The sequence below is a fragment of the Acomys russatus genome, chromosome 7 (genome assembly GCF_903995435.1).
Source record: "Acomys russatus chromosome 7, mAcoRus1.1, whole genome shotgun sequence".
In the NCBI taxonomy this organism is placed as follows: Eukaryota; Metazoa; Chordata; class Mammalia; order Rodentia; family Muridae; genus Acomys; species Acomys russatus.
The window spans coordinates 50,610,765-50,625,013 of record NC_067143.1 but is presented as its reverse complement, the minus strand read 5'-3'; the positions used below and the strand labels follow the sequence as shown (position 1 = coordinate 50,625,013).

General features: G+C 40.9%; 1 protein-coding gene across 1 annotated transcript in view; it reads left to right on the top strand.

Annotated features, from left to right (window-relative positions):
- Positions 1 to 14,249, top strand: part of Emsy (EMSY transcriptional repressor, BRCA2 interacting) — a 70,670-nt gene that overhangs the window by 252 nt on the left and 56,169 nt on the right. Inside the window, exons 2-5 of the mRNA XM_051148998.1 lie at positions 1,591 to 1,699; positions 9,351 to 9,450; positions 10,779 to 10,853; positions 12,198 to 12,239. Of these exons, the coding sequence (XP_051004955.1) occupies positions 1,630 to 1,699; positions 9,351 to 9,450; positions 10,779 to 10,853; positions 12,198 to 12,239 (287 nt within the window). The 5' untranslated portion in view covers positions 1,591 to 1,629. The remainder of the gene's footprint in view (positions 1 to 1,590; positions 1,700 to 9,350; positions 9,451 to 10,778; positions 10,854 to 12,197; positions 12,240 to 14,249) is intronic.

Here is a 14,249-nt window from a genome sequence, read left to right as displayed (position 1 = left end):
GTACGGGAGCACTTGGCCAGGCATGGGGAGCCCGGCTTGGAGCGGTCAGCCCCATCCTCCGTTGTTTCCTAACGGGATCGCGGGGCTCCCTCAAGTGGACTGAGGGGGACTCCGGCACGCCTGGTGATGGGACACCGGAGGTCGAGGTCTAGCAGCCCCCGGGTGACTCCAGGCCGTCTGTCTGCGCCCCTGCTTTTTCTCCGTTGTCCTCTCCGCTGTGGAGAGCGCGCGGCGCAGACGCTGGCCAGCGTTCCCGAGACCGGCTGCTGGCTGCGGGGGTGCGGGCTTGACATTGGGACCGGCTCTGAGCCGCGCGGGCGAGAAGCCGGGCCGGCTGCTCCTGTTGTGGTGCCGTGAGGGAGTGCGTGTTTGGAGAGGGGGCGGGGCGGGCTGCCTGCTGACACTTGTGCGGGGGACCGAGTCGTTGCGATCCGGGTCCCGGGAGCGCACTCTGGCTGCTGCCGCCCGGCTTTCTTTTGCTGTGCGGCCCCCGCCGTGGCCTTCGCTGGAGGGGATGCTTTGGGATGCCGTGACGTGGTGCCTGATTCGAGCGGTCGCCGGCCGCCTCCGACATCCTATCGGGAGGCGGGGACTGGCTTAGGGAGCGAGCGGATTCCTTTGGCTCTGCCCCTTCCTCCTCTCCACCCCCTTTCTTTATGTCATCCTGCCAGCTGGGGCGCGCCGTCCAGTTCGGCTCGCTCTGGGTTGGTTCTGAGCTCAGAGGACGATGGGAAAGTAGGGGGAAGGGGGCTCCACTTGAGGCCAAGAGTTGGAGTTAGCAACTCAGAGCCTGGAATGCAATAGAATGTTTGACTCTTAGGCTGGCTCATTCATTCATCCACTGTACTCCTGCTAATCCTCAATTGATCAGTTTAACATGTCTAAGGAAGGTCTACTCCGTGCTTAACCTGTTGAGTGTGAGCTACCGGTTCTGTGTCTTTTTGCCCTTAGACTAGGGAATTCTCAGTGCGAAATTCAAGACATCTAAAGTTTTGGTAACTGGTGGATTCATGACTATTTTACTGTCGAAACGTGAGAAAAGATTTCTTTGCTGAGTTCCATTTACCCAAATAACATGCTCTACCCTTTGCTTATTTTATTTCATAACTTGTTATTAAGGAAACTGGCAGAGGTCAAATCACTTGTCCAAGGTTGCACAGGTGGTAGACTCTTTATTTGACAAGTTATATGCCAGCCACGATGAAAACTTGACATGCCCTGCTTTCTAATGCTTACAACAACAAACTAGGTAGGATTACTTTTTTGTTTCATAAACATGTACACATTGGCTTGAGACGGGCCAGTTCACCAACATGAAACAACTAGTTATGTTGAAAAGCTGGAACTGGAACCAAGAAGTGTTGGACTCGGAAGCCTATGCACTTTCTTCTGGGAATACAAGCTGGACCAGTATGCTCTCAAATGGTGGTTTGATTCATTTGCCAGGAGCTGGAAAGCATGGTGATGAAGATGGTTATGAGGTGTCCTTTCAGCCTTCCTTTGTATACCGTGGGGGGTTTGTGGGTGGATTTCCAAGCGAGTGGCCTATTGCATATACTTTGTTAATTCGATTTCTTCTTCTTCTGATAGGGAGGACAAGCTCTTTGGGGCTTCCAAACAGAAGCAGCAATGCCTGTTGTGTGGCCAACCCTTTTGGATCTCAGCAGGGATGAATGCAAACGGATTCTTCGAAAATTGGGTATGATTTTTGTTGCTTTTGTTCTAAGACAGGGTCTCATTGTGTAGCCTAGGTTGTCTTCAGAGTGGTGACCACCATTCTCTGTGATCCCCCTTTTTTTTTTCTGGGGTGGGTCACGGCTGTTGATGGTTTAGCCCACTTCTTTCTCACTGTTTCCCCAGGGCCTAGAATGATTTATACATAAGATATAGGAATTATACAAGGAGCCATGATGTACAGGAAGCCTGATGTGTATTCTCTCTCTTTTTTAAAAGATTTATTTTTTTATTATGTATACCATGTTCTGCCTGCATGTGTGCCTGCCTGCCAGAAGAGGGCACCAGATTTCATTATAGATGGTTATGAGCCACCATGTGGCTGCTGGGAATTGAACTGAGGACCTCTGGCAGAGCAGACACTGCTCTTAAACTCTGAGCCATCTTTCCAGCCCTGTTGTGTGTTCTTAACGTCAGCATCTCACCTGATACTCAAGCCCCAAAGTAGAAAATTTTTTTGTTTTGTTCCCTTTTTACATATGAAATTCAAACCTAAGGCAGTACTCAAAGTAAGTCATGTGGTCAGTATTTAGCTGTAGCACAGTGGTTCTCAACCTTTTAATATTGCAACCTCATGCTATGGTGACCCCCAAACATAAGAAAAACAATTTGTTTGTTTGTTTTGGAGTCAGGGTTTCTCTGCGTAGTCTTGGCTACCCTGGACTCACTTTGCAGACCAGGCTGTCCTCGAACTCACACCAGTCTCTGCCTCCCAAGTGCTGGGATTAAAGGCATGTGCCACCATGCCCGACAATAAAAATTATTTTTGTTGTTATTTCATAACTATAATTTTGTTGTTATGAATCTTAGTGTAAATATCTGTGTCGTAGATGACCCCTCTGTGGGGTTGCTCAACTGTTGAAAGCCACTGTTCTAAATAATATGATTTCTTTTTTTTTTTTTTTTTTTTTGTCTCATTTTTGGATACTGCTAACTTTCGTAGGGGTGTGTGTGTGTGTGTGTGTGTGTGTGTGTGTGTGTGTGTGAGAGAGAGAGAGAGAGAGAGAGAGAGAGAGAGAGAGAGAGAGAGAGAAGAGAATCATATGCTTTTTCTGGATTCTAATTTAATGCAAGCTGCCTATTTCCCAGTTATATCTTTATATCTTACTGTAATTGGTAAGATACACATTATATTTAAACTTGATTATCTTATGCTTCTTTTTTTCCCTTTATAGCAGCCCTTTTCAACAAGCATTTAGGGAGAAGAGCAAGCCCTAATGCTAAGGCTTATGTTTTGTGTAAGGAACTAATGTCCTCCCCATGTGTGTAGGAGGGTCTCAGCCACATGTTGTTCCTGGAAATATTGAGAAAAAGAGTTACTCTAACCATTTGAATCTTTGGCTTAAAGTGAAAATTTGTGAAAGTGCTGTCGTAGAGTATAAGGGCCTTGTCTTATTTACCACCGCAGCCCAAGGCTAGTGTACTAAATAAGTGACAAGGTAATCTGGAAAGGATCATCAGTGTTTTGGTGGTGAATATTAATTAAGTAAAAAGCCTATTATTGTGGCTAGTATCTGAGAATATAGTGTTTAAAGCAGTTACTTTCATAAATTTGTAGGCCACTAAATCTTCCTTCAAAGGAAATCTTTGTTGTGACTTTCTATATGTAAATCAGATAGAATTGTACCTACTGTGGACCTCCTGCTAATCACTTCCGCCCCTTTTGTCTTTCCCCTTCCCCTACTCTGAGGATTTCAAACTACTTACATTGGTTTACCTATTTGAAGAGGGTTCTTTGAGGGAGACAGTCTGTTAAGCTTACATGTAAACTTTGATCATTATTTTTAAGGTGCTTGGCTGTGCACATGCACTAATGTAACTTGCTGTTGCTTATAAAACTGAGCTCCACTTCTCTCAGTTAAAAAACCAATGCTAGATGAACAGATCACAAAGACAGTAGAGGGCACTGAGGTTTCTGGGTTTTGGGAGCCTTGAATCAAGGGTTTAGGTTTAAATAAAGTTAGTAACCTTTAAGTCTAAGTTTATTCCTAGCTTTTGTCATTACTGATTTGAGGTGATGTAAGAAAATGGTTTGACCATAAGACTCTATAAAATCATGCACATCAAAAGGTTAAAGTTTTGGTGTTTAAGAGTAAACACCCATGAAACTGTGCAAGCCATCAAGGTTGTATCTGGAAGCTACCAGGTACCAGAAAGATACTACTTTATAAAAGCAGTGTGTGCCATTGTGTTGTTGCCATGATGGGGCTAATATGTATGCCCAGGCCAAATACTGGGTCCAGTCTCAGGAGCCATAGCTCAAAGAGAGTGCTAACTTTTTTTTTTGTTTTCTGTACATCATTTAAAATGTGGAGAGAAATGTTTAACCCTTGGATCTACATGTAGATTCTCAGTTTCTGAGTATATTCAGGTAAACAACTTACCCAAGATGAGCACAGACATACTAAACTTAGGGTCAGATTGACCTATATGTTGGGGCTCCCTTTCCATATCTGATTGACCATCACTGAAGAGGGTCAAATTGTTCTTAAGCTAGAAGAAGAGGTTGCACAGAAAGCGGGGGGGGGGGGGGGGGGGGGAAGAGAGATATCCCAGAAGAAACTGAAGAAATAAAGGCTTGGGGTGCAGGAAAAAAATTCTGCATGAAAAAATTAAGTAAAAGTAAAAAATAACCAGCAATAAATGTCTGTAGTTTTGTAGTTTTAGGCAGATAATGTGGGAGATGCTTCTGTACTAAAGAAAATGATTTACCTCCTGTGGTACTGCCATCTCCCGTGACACCTATGATGGTGGACCCTGACAGCAATTTGACCAAAGACTTCTTCCACCCATTGGGTTACTAGCATGGCTTTCAAACACTAGGTCCAAGTCCAAAGTCTAGAGAAGATGCCGTCTTTAATAATTGTTAGCTTAGAGCAGTGGTTCTTAATCTTCTTAATGCAACTCTTTAATATTTAAAAGTTACTCATGTTGTGACCCCAACCATAAAATTATTTTTATTGCTATTTCATAACCGTGATTTTGTTCTTGTTATAAATCATAATGTGAATTTGATATGCAGGATATCTGATATCCCACCCTGAAAGGGTCTCGACCCACAGGTTGAGAACCACTGGCTTAAGAGCTCAGCAGTCAGGTCGGGTGCCTCCCAACTTCTTGTAACTCCAGCTCCAAGGATCTCATGCCCTCTTCTGGCCTTATTGGGCACCTGCACTTACACGGCATTGCGGTCCCCCCTTTTTAAAAAAGTGTTGTTAGATTAAAACTTTGTCCCTTGAGAAACAACTATAAATGGTTTCAATGTGAGATGCTAAACATTTAAATTATCAGGAAATTGGGGAACCGAAGAGATGGCTCAGCGGAGCACTGAGCTGCTCATTTAGAGGACCCAAGTCCGTTTCCAGCACCCACACGGCAGCTCACAGTCCTCTAGTTTTGGAGATCTGTGCTCTCTTCTAGCACTAGGCATGTACACTGTTTATAGGCACACACCAGCAAAATACTCATACACACTTAAATAAAAAAGAAATTGGGCTAGACATTTATGATGCACTCAGGGTAACAGTAGCAGGCAATTGCTTGCTACTTTTTAACTGCCTCTCCCTTGCCTTATTTTTATAACTCATGACCTATAACTTAATTGACTTGGGGCTTTATGACTAAAGTTAATTAAGTGGCTGATTTGTTTAAATGGACCGGGTTTAGAGTTTTATAAAAGTAGTGTTGCGAAGGACAGGGGTGGCACATGCCTTTAATCCCAGCAGTGGGAAGGCACAGGCAGGTGGATCTCTATGAGTACCACGCCAGGTCTATAAAGTGAGTTCAGGCCAGCCAGGGCTCGGTTACACAGAGAAACTCAGTTTCGAAAAACAAAACAAAAAGCCAGGCGCGGTGGCGAGGGCCTTAATCCTAGCACTCGGGAGGCAGAGGCAGGTGGATTGCTGAGTCTACAAAGGGAGTCCAGGACAGCCAATGCTACACAAAGAAACCCTGTCTCAAAAAAAAAAAAAAAAAAAAAAGTGTGGTACACCTTTAGTTTTTTTAGGCATTTTAGCCAGATGTGGCGGCATCTGCCTCTAATCTCAGCACTCAAAAAGCAGAGGCAGGTAGTTCTCTTGAGTTCAAGGCCGGCCTGGTCTACATAGGTAGTCCCAGGTCAGTCAGGACTACATGTTAAGAGGCTGCTTAAAAAGAAAAAAGATGTTATATTGTAAATAAATGTTGTTTTTAATTTTATTTGTATGTGCCTATGCATACAAGGTCTGGCACACACTGGGGAATGTGTGGAGGTCAGGCCAAAGCTTTCAGGAATCAAGGTTTTTCCTTTCACTGTGTATGTCCTGGGAATTGAACTCTGGTCATCAGATTTGGTAGCAAGCTCTTTTACCCACGGAGACATCTTGCTTGCCAGCTCTGTTTATCCTATTTCTTCAGTCAATTATGTTTTCTTTGAAATAGTGTTTTTAAGTCAGGCATGGTAGCACATGCCTGTAATCCTAGCAGTAAGGAAGTGGAGGCAAAAGGATCAGGATTTAAAGCTAGTCTGAACCACACACACAAGACTCTGTCTCAAAACCATACAATAAAACCTGAAATGGCAATAATGTTTGTCTTTCTCAAGCCACCTTCTCCCTCTGATCTCTTTTTTTTTTTTTTTTTTTATGGCATTGCCATTCTCTTAAGCATTTTGCAAAATCTAAAATATTACTCATTTTCTTCTGCCATTTCTACAATCAGTTACTGGGTTTTAGCAAATAACTATTTAGTTTGGGTTTAAGGATTTTCTTAGTCTAATCGCTCTTTTTATATGTGAAATAAAACCTTCATAATACTTCATCTATTTATTAGTCATCTATCTAACACACACACATATCATTGTGATTTTAAACACTTTGAGAATAGAGACTTTGTTTTATAACTACAAACGTTTAAATATTTTCCCTGGTACTCTATCTTATAATAATCTGTTAGTAGTTTGGTTTGAATAGTGACTGTTGACAGACAGATAATTTTAGTTCCTTTAATGTAAAACTCTTAAAAGTAGTTACTCTTAGCTGGGCAGTAGTGGTGCACGCTTTAATCCCAGCACTTGGGAGGCAGAGGCAGGTGGATCACTGTGAGTTTGAGGCCAGCCTGGGCTACAGAGCAAGTTTCAGGATGGCCAAGGCTACACAGAGAAACTGTCTTGAAAAACAAACAAAACAAAAAGTACTTATTGTTACTGGAAGTGAAGTAAACATAAAGCATTTTAAGTTCTTTTGCCCTACTTTGCAGGAGTTTGTTGCCACAGCTCGTGTTTCCAAACCAGATGCTGTGTTTTTCATGCCTCTACCACTGTATGCAAACTGTCTTAATTTCCTGATGAGTTGTTTCACTGGTATTTTGCAGTTAAATACTTGCAGTCAGGACTTAACACTCTTCAGTGTATGTGTATTAGGATTCAAAATTGATTTGTTGAATAGAATACTTCAAATGTATTTTAATAGGGCTAAACATTTAATATAGTAAATCAGAGCTGCTTATTCCTAGTACCATTTTGTAATCTCTTCTGACTCTGATTACAGCAGAAATGTGTTTCTTGGAACCGAGTATTTGTTTCTTGCCTTTGAAGAAGCAGAGCTTTGTCTTTTGAAAGACACTCTAGCGGGTCTGCTGAGTATCCGGTACATACTCTATGCAGGCTGTTCAGTGGACTTAGACATTTCTGCTTCAATTACTCAGCCCAGTCCTCTATATAAGGCTTCCTTAAAATATTTATTTTTTATATGCATGGATGTTTTGCTTGCATGTGTGTTTGTGCACGTTGTGTGTGCACAGGGACTAGGGCAGCCAGAAAAGGTTGTTGGTTTCTAGGGAACTGGAGTTACAGATGCCTCTGAACCACTATGTGGGTGTTGGTATTTGACCCCAGGCCTGTGGAAGAGCAGCAAGTGGTCTTAACTGTTGAGCCATCTCTTTAATCCCTAACGCTCCCTTTTGGCAGAATTGTGGATACTATGAACAGAGCTATTTATTGGTTATTTATTGGTTAGCTTCAAGTCTGCAGCCTTACATCTATTATTAGTTAGCCCACATCACTGAGTTTCTGTTGGGCAGATAGCAAATATTTGTAACAATGTGAGCATGAAGATACCTCTAATTTGGACATTTATTTCCACCATTCAGTGCTTAAGTATATCTGTTTCATAGTGTTAATAGCCAAACAAACAAACAAAAACACCATTTTATTACTTTGCTTCGTTCTCTTTGTTGTTGGTTTTGCCTGACCTCCCCTGGGTTCCATTCAACCAGAAGCTAATTTGGCTGAACCTCTTCCTTTGTGACCTTTCTTTCTGGGGTTCTTCACAGCTTGTCGGTAGGTGCTATGATTCCTAGAGAGCAAGGCCACCAGTACAAGTACTCAGCAAGTATCTGCATTCCATTTGCTTATGCTCCATTGGCCAAAAGTAGCACAGAACCTAGAATTGGTATGGACAGAAAGCATCTTTTGTTGGAAAGGCTTGCGGACTTTTTTTTAATGTATGTTCTGACTTTGTGTGTGTGTGTGTGTGTGTGTGTGTGTGTGTGTGTGTGTGTGTGTGTTTTAACTTTGGCCTAAGTTAGCCTCAAATTTCTGATCTTCCTGCTGCTACCTTCTGAGTACTGGGATTACTGGACTATGTTAATCATGCCTGGCTTGCCTGTCTGTATCTTTGTGTAGGTGTGCATCCGTGCATCTTTGTATATTCCTTCACGCATGTGTAAAACAGAACAGCCTCAAATGTTGTTTCTCAGGGATCATCCATCTTTTAAAAAAGTTGTTTTATTTTCGAAAAGTCTTTAGAAAGGGTCTGTTACCTCAAACTTATTCCGTTCAGTAAACTAGGCTGGCTTAGTGCCTGTCAAGGATAGGGGATCCTCCTGTCTCTGCCTCCTTCAACATTGGGATGACAACTATCTATCTATCTTCTTTTCTTCCTTTCTTTCTTGTTTTTCAAAACAGAGTTTCTTTCCCTGGCTGTCCTGGAACTCACTCTAGACCAGGCTGGTCTTGAACTTAGAGATCCTCCTGCCTCTGCCTCCAGAGTGCTGGGATTAAGGGATGTGCCACCACCTTTTGGCTTTCTCTTTTCTTTTTTAGAGTGGATTTTGGGGACCAAACTCCGGTGCTGATGCCTCTATCGCAATTACTTTACCAACTGAGCCACTTTTCTGCCTGTATTTCTTTGACTCTGTTTCTTGCTCCATATCCCAGGTTGTCCTCAAACTCTTTCTGCCTTAGTCTTGTGAGTGCTGGAATTATAGGCATCTAACACTATATCAAGACTAATTAGTCATTTTGATGGTAGATTTGTGTGTTTTCTTTGTTTAGATGGAACTTTTTGTAGACTTAAAGATGTGGCTACCATCCTTGGCTGGGTTAAATGTTCTTCAGTAATATGGTAGAGATTTTCTTTCCTAGCCTTTTCCACCTCGACTTCCGTGAGACATGTATAGCAAAGCAATATAAATGATGAAAGTGACACTTGGCTCTTCATATTCAATAACATTTTTGAAAGGCATTTAAAATTTTGCATTTGGTTGATTTTGGATTTCTTGCCCTGAAGTTTAATATCGCACAGCCACATTGTTCAAAACTAAAGGCTTATCTTGATAAAATAATCTTCTTTTTCTAGAATTGGAGGCATATGCTGGAGTTATCAGTGCACTTCGGGCACAGGGGGATCTCACCAAGGAAAAGAAAGATCTTCTCGGAGAACTCTCAAAAGTCCTTAGGTAATTTGTCATGAAAGTTTTGGTGATGTGACTAGAAATCTCATTTTGTGGGGATTTACTTCTTTTCACTTACAAATTGAAGAACAGAGATTTTCAGTTTGTTAGGTACTTAGAGATTTTATTCCAGTTGTGTGATTGCTGCCATAAAAAATGGGGAAACTCGGTTTTTGTTGGATGAGCCAATCAAAGGGTTTAAGGCAGATGTTTTTGGTTACCTGGATGGGAGGTCCTCTGACAGATGAAAGAAAGAAGAGCTGGTGGAACTGAATTTCATGATGCAGAATTGGCCTTTAATGGAGGGAAAAGAGGGGGGATGTAAGCACGATGCTTCAACATGTAAGTGGGTGCGAGTCATACAGTCAACTTCCTTAATCTCTTTACTCCTTTCCCTGCGCTAGAGTGGCACCTGAACTCATCAGACAACTCTAGTCAAAGGGGGTCCTTGGTACTTTGTCTTGATCCATTTTTATATCTTGCACTTTCTCAGAAAATGTTCTGCTTTAACTCAAGTTTGCTTTCTACGTTTAAAGTCATTTTGTTCTAGTTTTAGAAGTTAAAATATGGAAGAGGCTCTTATTATGTAACTAACATTAATATCTGAGTGTAACTAAGTAGGTTCTTAGTCTTATGTTTTGTTGTTTATGCTTCCTCATAAGTTCTGCTTTTAGTCCTTAAGTGTGTGATGCATGCTATAAATTAGCGTCAAGGTCTAAAGAATACATGAGTGGTGTTTACCTTATTGGGTATTTGTGAATATAATGGATGTAGTTTTTAAAAACTGTTTCATTTATTGCTGTTTAATATATGCACATTTTTACCATTGGTAACAATGTAGAAAGCACCTAGGTGAAGTTGAGTCACATTTCATTGCATGTACTCACAAGAAACACATTATCTGGCCACTCTTCCTGCTTTTATTATATTCATTGAACATAAAATTATCAGACTCTTCAGCCTTAGAGAAGACCTTAGAAGACTTTCTTCTAAGTGCCCAGTCCTCCTGCCAGCAGTCATGAGATCAGTCCTTGAGCACCGGTTTCCGTGTCTGGTTAGCAGGAAGCACTGCTAGTCCTGCCGTGGCCTGCTGTTCCACAGATGGGAAGAATCTGCATATCAGGCTGAGTTTGTCTTCCTGCGATTTGCAGATAAATAGTCCTCAGTTACACAGAGTCAGTATGAAACCTTTCCTATGACTTTGAAACATTTGATGATACACATTAAGCAAAGTAATCCTCAACCCCCAAAAGATGTTGACTTAAACATTAATAAAAGTGTAGAGAAGAGCTGCCTGCTTGGCAGAGTTCTATAATGGCTATTTTTTTTCATAGCATCTCAACAGAACGCCACCGTGCTGAAGTTCGGAGAGCAGTAAACGATGAACGGTTAACAACAATTGCACATAAGTAAGCCATTAGTCTACCACCCCTGGTTGTTTAAAATGATGTAGTGTAAAGTAGCTTTGAGACAGTCTTCCTTTTGTATGGCAGATCCCTTGAGGCTTTTACCTTAATAATATCTCTGTACTCAGAGACCCTGCCCCTAGTGATTACTGTTTATTCTATTGGTTACTTTTCTTTTTTGTTTTGCATTTTGTTAGGGAAGCTTAAAGGTCAAATCCTATTACAAGGTAATCTCTGAGCTGGGTGTGGTGGCGCACACCTTTAATCCCAGCACTCGGGAGGCAGAGGCAGGTGGATCAATGTGAGTTCGAGGCCAGCCTGGTCTACAAAGTAAGTCTAGGTCAGCCAAGACTACACAGAGAAACCTTGTCTCGAAAACCAAAAACCAAACAACAAAAACGGTAATCTCTGTATAATCACAGCTCAATAACAAAGACACATGCTTCCCTAAACTGAAAGGTGCTTAGAGGCTTCTTGTAATGGTATTTGATATGTATATTGCTTTATAAATAGGCATTACAGTTTTTATATGGCTCTAATTAAAATGTTTCGAAAAATATTTAGAAAAATATAAAATTATGTATTTTAAGGAATATAAATATAACTTAATGTACTTTAAAAAGCAAACACATTAAAGAGATAAAGACTTCTTATTGGGTCATCATAACTGACGGACTGGGTAGGCATTAGTTATCGATAGTGCATCCTGAAGAGCAGAAAGGACCAGAAAGTAATCCTTTCAGTGATAGCGGAAATGTTACATAAAATGTTAAAGTATAATCCATTTGTTTTAATTTTTATGTTTTAATACGATAAACTAAAACTAAAGAAAAAGAACTCAGTGCATTACCATAATGTGATGATATAAGGCATTTGGCAGAATTTAAATTGATTACGCAGCTCTGTTGGCTTCTTGTACGTCACTGTCCCTCATTTTACTTAACACATAGAATGGGGTACTCACATCTTTAACAGTTTGGCTTGAAGGCTTTGCTGTTTGTTCTGGAAGTCTGAGATTCATCTGTGGTAGCTATGCATTGTAGAAACTTAGACGTTCTCTGTAGAGATGGCAAATACTTAGTTTTCAGTTTCAGTTGAAACATTCAAATTTAATGTGTCCCTTTTTGAACTTGCCTCAGACTTTAGGATCAGAATGCTTTAAACTGGGTCTGGATTCTAATTTGTGAGGTGGTAATAGGAACTATGTTCTAGATAATAAAGTAGGAAATGAATTCCTTAGAAGACTCAAAGGGTGTTGTGGGGCAATGAGTTGTAAGTTGATGCATCAGTGTCATTCTTAAAGGATAACATTTATTTAGTCTCCTTTTCCTTTTTTCCCCTTTTAAGAATGAATTTATCCTTATATTTGGGTGAAAGACCAAGTTACAGGTATGCAAATAGGTTATTATTATTCCAGGCTTTTTCTTGTATTTATTTCCAAATTGACGCTCTCAATTATTCAGGAGCATACTCCATTTGTGAATTAACCATGCCCCTTGCTTCCTCTCTTCCCTCCTCACCTTCCTAATACTGCCCGACTTTTAGCCATTTTTGCTGCTTGGGAATATCTCTAGTTAGAGGGGGGGAAGGGAGAGGAGGTGAAAATTTTTATAACTCATTTCACTAGTTGTTAGTTGGCCTGAAAAAAAAATTGGTGCAAGAATTTACTAGTAATTGCCAAAATAATTTTTGGATAATATGTGGATTTCTTTAATCTATTTTACCTCTCCCTTTCCGTCCTCTCTCCATTAGCATGGATAATTGAGAGTTGGCTTCTATTCCACCTGTTTCTCTGCCCTCCCCTTTCTTTCTGATTTCCTTAATATATGAATTTCTCTTTTTCAAAAAAAGAATTTACTTCAGTATATAATTTTTATAAAAGCTTCTGAGGACTTTCTGAACTCTGATTTTAATATTTTATATTGTGGTTTAGTATGACTGGATACTATTTTTATTTGTTGAGCCCAAGAGTCAGAGAATGAGGATTGGTAGCACTTTCTTGCCCTCAGATATAGCAGTGGAACCTAGTAGGCCCAAAGAGGACCTGAGGGTTTTAGTTTGTAAAAACACTAGAGGAATGCATTCCCTTCTCCCCCTCCCCCTCCCTCTCCCGACTTGAAATTGCTGTGGAGCCCAGAAGGAATGTGCTTGAAAGGGATGGGAAACCTGAGAAGATTGAGCAGGAAGAAAGGGGATCAACAGGAGGAAGGACCCAGGGCCCAAGAGAAGCTGCACTAGAGGCCTTCTGTTCCAAGGCTTGACTGGGAGGGCGCTTGTCCTTTGATACTGGATTGAGCTCTTAGTTCTACCAATATTAATGCTTCCATGTTTTGCTTAGTCCACTCCTTGTCCTCAGTGTCTCTACAATTAGACTAAAAATGGTAGTCTGGAATACCAAATCTCTGCATATCTGCCAGCTGTCAGAAGTTCCCAGGATGCTGTGTGGCAGTGGGAGGCTGCAGCTTTTCTTAACTGCTGCCCATTGTAGCTCATTAGGATGTGGCTTTCTCAGAGCAGGGATCAGTTTAGTGTTCACACCTCCCCGTGGTCGTTGGATGACTAGAGAGGCAGGAGGGTGTGCATACTGAGGGGACCTTCAGGTTCAATACATAATTTCCAAATTCACTTAGATGACTTGTTCAGCTAACACGTATTTACAACCTTATCACTAAGCCAATAGGAACTTTTGACCTAATTCTAACATGATACTTCATTTCTCATTCACTTAATATTTAAGCATGCTTGCATGAGTGGACATTTGGAAGGTATAATTCTTCCTGAAAATTGCAGTTGTGTCTTTTTGCACTGCAAGCTTCATCTTTTCAGTAGCACATGTCCATGTGTTTCATAATATTAATCTTCTATGTCTGCCACCATTTAAACAATATGCCAGGTAAGTGTAGAAGTCACTATGTATGGTAAACTCAGACCAACCAAGTTTATTAGTGACAGTCCAATCAAATAGGAGTATGCCAAGGAAACGCTAGCCTTTGGAAAGTTTTCATGTAACAGTAATAGTGGTTTTTGGTTTTTTGTTTTTTGTCTTCTTATTGTTTGTACTGTTCTTTGTTTCTGAACTAGTGTTAACGTGGAACTTATGTCACATATTTGGGAGGCGACTGGGACCTCAAGAAGTCTACCTTTTCTTCCCTTACATAGGACTGCTTTAAATTACAAAAGAATTTATATATTTTTCATAGTAACCCGACTGGGTTCTTCATCTTGAGTCCTTCTTCTTTTCCTTTCCTTCTTTCCTTTCTTTCTTTTCTTTTTGCTTTCTTTCTTTCTTTTTTCTTTTTTTTTTTTTTTGGCAATATTTTATTTTGATGTTTTGACACAGGGTCTCACTATATAGCCTTGGCTGGCCTGGAACTAACGGTGTAAACCAGGCTGACCTTG